This window comes from Nestor notabilis, unplaced genomic scaffold (genome assembly GCF_000696875.1).
Source record: "Nestor notabilis isolate BGI_N333 unplaced genomic scaffold, ASM69687v1 scaffold19702, whole genome shotgun sequence".
Taxonomy (NCBI): domain Eukaryota; kingdom Metazoa; phylum Chordata; class Aves; order Psittaciformes; family Psittacidae; genus Nestor; species Nestor notabilis.
The window spans coordinates 16,595-22,851 of record NW_009918945.1 but is presented as its reverse complement, the minus strand read 5'-3'; the positions used below and the strand labels follow the sequence as shown (position 1 = coordinate 22,851).

General features: G+C 55.5%; 1 protein-coding gene across 1 annotated transcript in view; it reads right to left on the bottom strand.

The window, feature by feature from the left end:
• Nucleotides 1–398: 398 nt before the first annotated feature.
• The window catches only part of GRIN1 (glutamate receptor, ionotropic, N-methyl D-aspartate 1), a gene marked incomplete at its 5' end in the record, with an annotated part of 19,640 nt that continues 13,781 nt past the window's right edge, over nt 399–6,257 (bottom strand). Inside the window, 5 exons of the mRNA XM_010009995.1 lie at nt 399–419; nt 1,818–1,963; nt 3,086–3,195; nt 4,924–5,085; nt 5,555–5,712. Of these exons, the coding sequence (XP_010008297.1) occupies nt 399–419; nt 1,818–1,963; nt 3,086–3,195; nt 4,924–5,085; nt 5,555–5,712 (597 nt within the window). The remainder of the gene's footprint in view (nt 420–1,817; nt 1,964–3,085; nt 3,196–4,923; nt 5,086–5,554; nt 5,713–6,257) is intronic.

The window sequence follows — 6,257 nt, the reverse complement described above, 5'->3', positions numbered from 1 at the left end:
GGCAGCGAGCCGCGGGGACCGGCCGCGCTCGGCCGCGGGCGCTGAGGACGCTTCCTCCCCAATTGCTTTCGTGCCAATGAGTGTGACCTTTCCGACGGGGGACGGAGTGACCAGGTCTGGCTCTGCTACCGCACGGGGGTAACCAAAATGTATCCCGCTGGTGCGTAGAGCATGCTCGGGGATACATTTGCTCCTCCTTCTCAGTTCTCTCTTTTGCGGACATGCACAAACGGAAAAGGAAAGCAAGATGAATGGAATGAAATGCCTTTTTTTCTTCCATGGCATCTCAGGAAATAGCCATGGCAAAACTGTGATCCCAAAAAAACCATTATTTTTGTTTGTTTGTTTTTAACAAATAAATCTTTCCACTTGCCTACCTTCTAGCAATGTACCAGATACTAGTGCTCTGACGTTTCCTCCTGTGGAAAAGTCTTACAATGTCAAACGGCTCTTTACCATGAGGCTGTTTACCCCCACAGGGCAGCATGCTTTGCTCACAGTCCCACAGACTCTGCCCAAGGACCCAGTGCAGTATTTTCTAGAAGGTTGGCAAGTGAAAAATGGCAGTGCGACTAGTGTGCTCTGTCCCAGCAGCCTTAACCCCCTCGGTGCTGCTGCTGCTGCTTTTTGGAAGCAAAGGAGAAAAAGAAACAATAAAAAAAAAAGGAAAAAAAAATATAGAGAAATGGCTTTTTCCGAGACTCTCATCAGTGAACTGAACCCAGCGAGCTCTCAGGATACAGCAGCCAGGTCTCGTGCTTCCCCTTGCTGCTCTCAGCAGGTCTCCTCCACCCAGGAAGCCCACCCACATGCCCCAGCCAGCGCTGCTCCCTCAGGGACACCACTCCGGGCTCATTTTGGGGTCCCCGACCCTCCTTCTCTCTCTTTCATTCACTGGCTCTGCTGCACACAGCAATCTCCTTTAGTCACCTAAAGGATCTCTTGCTCTTTGAATGCCAGTTTGCTTCCCCAAGGAAGAAGAGCAGCCCAGGTGATTCAGAGAGAGCATCCAGATGCCCTAAACTGGGGTTCGGGGGCACCATGGGGCTCAGCCCCAAAACCAAGGGAAGTGTGAGGCTGGTGGCCCATGGACATGCCCATGGCTCAGTGTCACTGCCAGGAATCATTGTGCCTCCAGGGCACAGAGGTATTTTGGGGCTGGGAGAAGCCGGGGGAGCAATGGCCCCATGAAAGGGGCTGGGGGGAGCCTTGGTGCTGCCAGGCACCGGCATCACTGGCTCCCATGTGGGGAGACATCCTTGTCTCCAAATGACAAGAGCACGCACCACCTCTTTTAGGAGTTGGTCCCAGGTATGACAAGGGCTACCACACCCCTGGGGAGCGGGCCGAGTGGGGGTGAGGCGATGGAAACCATCCCTGGAGCATTTCTCCACCCAAGCACTGGGCAGGGATGCTCAGAGGCAATGGATTAACCCTCCTGTGTGCTGGTGAGCACGGCCGCAGCCAGGCAGCAGGGCAGAACTGCAAGGGCAGCCACGTCATCACTGATTGCTCAGCCAAGTCTAGTCATGGCTCTGGCACATGGTCCCCAGCAGCACAAAGTCCCCACCCCAAGCACCACTGGGGCATCTGGGTCAGGTCTGTCCTGGTTGGAGCTTGGCATCGTCCAAGGACATCTCCCAGGGACAAAGGGAGGGACTCCACCCTAGAACTTGCTGGGTGCCCAGTAAGGCCCAGCTGGAGTTGGGGTGAGGGACAGAGAGCCCCATGCTAATCCACAGCTCTGCGTTACTGGTTTGGTGGAGGAATGGAAAACGCACCTGTTGGAGATTTGCTCTAAAAACGGTTTGTCCTACCTGCAGGTTTTTCCTCCACACATTAACGGCCGCAAACGCCAGCTGCATCTGCTTCCTCCGCGCGTCCTTATGCCTTTTGTAAGCTATTTCTATGAATATTAAAAATATCCCGGCAACAATACCTCCAGCCACCAGCATAAACACACCTGAAATAAGCAGCAAAGTTTTTTTTTGACGCTTCATTTCCTCTGTATCATGCTCAGCAACAGGAGCATTCGCCAACCCAAGTTCCTCCCTGGCCCCCCGCCATCCCCCTGCAGTCCTGGAGGGGCTGGGGAGGGGAACGCAGCAGAGCAGGGCTGGTGCTGTGCAGGCTGGGGACCCAGCTGATGGGTGGAAAGGTGATGGGGTGCTGGATGTCCGTGCAAGCGCCTGTGGTTGGGCACAGGACATGGGCTGTGCTGCAATGATGCTGGGGGAGACCCTGTCCCCTGAGGCCGTAGGGTTGCTTGGACCAGAAACCCAGCTCTGGTGCCCATGTTGGGCTCATCGGGATGAATACCCACACACAAAGCTCTCTGTGCTGCCCAGGATCAGCTGAAACCCATGGGGCTGACAATTTTGGGGGATTGTCTTGAGGAGACAGCAAAGTGCTCCCTCTCTTGGTGTTTCTGCCCTGGCCCGTGGTGCTGGTGAGGATGGGTCCCATTGGACACCCCTCATCCCACATCACCACATTGGCTGGGTGAAGGATCATCACTAGGTCGACTGGGTAAAGGACCATTTTTAGAGCAAAGGGAGAGCCAGTATGGAGTAACTCTCAGTCTTTGCAAATGGAGACCCAGAAAAAAACCCTCTGTATACATTATCCTCCTCCTGCCCCCTGCCCACTGCCTGGGCCCACCCAGGACATGCTCCATGAGGCTGGGGGCTGCCCCTCACCACTAGCTCCCTCCTGAAGCAGGATCCTCGCTGCCTCCGTGTCTGCTCTCTCCTCTCCCGAGGTGCTGCTCCCCTCTCTCTGCCTTGGCGATAGCTCTGATTTCACAGTGACAGCCGCAGTTTGGCCAGAGCAGAGGGAGGGGAGCAATGGTCAAAGCAGGACAGCCCCACCGATGAGAAAGCCACCCCAAGGCAGGTGGGGAAAGCTTTGCGGAGCTGTTTCGGATGTGGGATTGGAGCCCAACACAGCAGCCTCCCAGCACTAGGAAAGCACAAACCCAGAAGAAGCAGAGCTTTGGCCTGAGAGGAGAACCCCGGAGAGGAGAATGTCTTGAGCGAAAGCAGGCTACCCAGCGAAGAGGAAGAAAGAGGTTTGCAGAACAAACCTGCCATGTTTTCAAAGGTGAGTGTTGCTGGGGCATTGCTACGGGAGTCACACTCCTGATACCTCACCCAAGTCTTGTCCAAATCCTCCATGAAGCCGTTCTCGTGAGACCTGGAAGCACAAGGAGACAGGACAGAGTAGTCACTGCGGAGCAACTGCAGGCAGCTGGGGCACATGCTCCATCCTAAAGCATCCTAGAGCATCCAAGAGCTCTATCTGCTCTTGCCAGCAGCCTACAAACACACAAACTGATGATGCATGTGTGTGCATGTGTGTGCACACACATGTGCTTGTAGAGCTTTTGCATAGAGAGGGTGTGTGTGGCCCATCTGCAGTGGCTGCCTGCACTGCATGTGTCTGCATGTTGCCCTGCATGCAGCCATGATCCATGTACATGGTGCAGAAGGTGCAAGAGGGCACCCAGAGCTGCCTGGTGCCACTGTCCTGTGTTTGAGAGCTGGAGAACTGGCTAGCTGATGCCAAAAAGAGCCTCATGCAAGCTCGGTTCCCAGGGAGACGGATGGAGCTGACTGCTGTAGGCAGTGCTACGAGAGAGGCTGCAGGGACCTGACATAAACCATGTCTCCTGGTGCCCTCCTGCATGGTCCCCACCTGCCAGAGCCACCTGGGAGCTCAGACAGGACCCCAGTCCTATCTGGTGATCACCAGCACCCTCTAGATCAGGGGCAAAACTGCTGCCTGGCAGCTCTCTGCTGTGCAATGCAAGGGCTGGCACTCCCCAGCAACTGGGTGTCACAGCTTGGGGAGGGAAGCAAACCACATCCCTGCAGTGCCCATTCCTGCCTGGACAGCTACTGGATGGAGGTGGGCACAGAGCACACATCCCACCACAGGTCTCCCTGTGCCTTCCTCCCTCTTGTTTGTGGCACATCCCCTCTGCCCTCCTGGCCCACCTGCAGCCTTAGGCTTCCCCATCCTCTCCCAGCAGGACAACAAGGACTCCTGCTGCCCCTCCAGGCTTCTCACATTGTTGTCCCAAATCCCATCTGTCCTGCTGCTACCCATCCCCATAGTAAGACCACCCTACAGACGGGGTCCATGGCTCCTTTTGTTATCCTGGCTCCTGCTTGTGTCTTCTAATTCCTCCCTATCCTCTCTCTCAGGCCTTTCATCTCCACATCTCGGGCAGGACCCTGGTGGCTCCTTACCCTTGTCTCTCCACAAAATTAATCTCCTTCCACTTGCTGCTTCCCAGCTGCCTGTTACTCCATCACCACGTTCCTCTGGCTGCAGCAAGCGTGGCATTTCTGAACTAACTCAAGGAAATCCCATTTTACCTATAAATATTAGATCGACTTGTGGCTCCCCAGGCTGCAGGCTAATGCTGGTATAAAGCCTTAGCTGGACTCAGCAGGGGTCCTGATGTATCTCTGTCTAAGAGGAACAGCCAGAGTTGGAAGAAAACCCCTGAAACATCAAGCCAGGGCAGTGCAATGCCAGGCTGAGCTTGCAGGGAGTAGTGGGGAAGTGGCAGCACCCTGCCACTGCTCACAAGGACCTGGTGCTGTGTGGCCTCAGGGCTGCTCTCTGCCAGCTTTGCCTGTGGTCCTGTGGTCCAGCACAGCTCCTGCTGCCTGCTCTGCTCTGCTCTGCACCCCCCCAGTACCATGCTGCTTCCCCAGCCCTGCAAGTGGAGCTGGTGCTGTGGGTGCCCACCCTGGTTGCTCAGGCCTATTCCCTTCATCAGGAGGGACAGGGGTGGCTGTTCTCTCTCTGCAGAGGGTTTGGGGAGGGTTGGCAGTGCCTGGCACAAGGCTACTTGGGTGATAACACATGCAGCATGCAGGGCAAGCCCCATGCCAAGAGCTGGGTACGGACTTGAGGATGGCCAGGGAGACGTTCTGCTTCCACGGGCTATCCTTGCGCATCCCGATCCCAAAGCCAGAGCGGAAGAAAAGCTCCCCCGTCGTCACCAGGTCACACTTCTGGGAGGCTTCAAACTCCAGCACTGCCGAGTCCCAGATGAAGGCGTGGAGCTTGCTGGGCAGAGAGGACAGGCTGGTAAGTTTGTGCCTGCAGCCACTGTGGGAGCAGTGAGGGTGCTCCCAGCCCTAATTTAAGCCTGGATTAGCATCACCCTCCTGCAGCAGGATCTGTGCTGGGAGGCAAAAGGCTTGGCAACATTTTGGAGGAGTGTGAGGGGTTTACATGGGATCTGAAGTCACCCAGCCTTGCACAGAAGCAAGCATGGAGGCCAGAATGGGAGGCCACAGACAAGGACAGGGCTCCGAATGTGCCTTTCACAACACAGACCTTGTGCTCTCCATCCAGAGACCTGGTACACACTAGAACTAGGAAGATCCCATCCAGCACCGACTGGTCAGGTCCTATCAAGCCATGATTTGACAATAGCTCCCTCCAGGTTTGCATCAGCCCTTCTCGTCCCACAGAATCACAGCTCCCTGGATCTGTTCCCAGTGTGGCCAGGCAAGGTGCTGGCCCCACTCACTTGTCCCTCACTGCCTGGATGGCCTCAGCCGCGCTCTCGTAGTTGTGCTTCTCCATGTGCCGGTACATGGTGCTCAGCTCCACCTGCCGTCGGAAGTAGATGTCCACTGAGCTCTGCTTCACCGTGGCGTAGATAAACTTATCAGAGGGGTTGCGCAGCTGAAAGGCAAGGACAGGGCTTCTATTTCTTCTGTCCTTCATCAACCAAACTGCCTCACCCCAAAACTGTGCTTCCTAATCTCTCATCTCCTTTGGGGACCTGTTTCCCAGAGAAGACCTTGATCTCCTCAGCAGAGTTGAAGTTGCCATGGGGTAGGGGATGCCATGGGTCAGCAGATGCTCTGGGACCATGGTGCTGGGGTAAGGGATGGTATGGGACAGGGACACCGTGGCACTGAGGATGCAGGCCTATGGATGCCATAGGACTGGCAGTGCCATGGGCAGAGGATGCAATAACGTGTGGGATGCTGTGGGTCAGCACTGCTGTGGGGCACATTCCTGTGTGCCTGTGCTGATAAACTGTGGCTGTACCCTTGCCAGAGCAGGAAATGGGTTTGTGGCATGCTGGTATCTGCTGAGAATATTGACTGTACCTCAGGGACAGTTTCATTAGTTATAACTCATCCATAATGAATCGTTTCCTTCAGGCTCTCCAGGAACTGGCAGGCAGCTTGGTTAGGTATGTGCTATTTCTGGACAAGTAT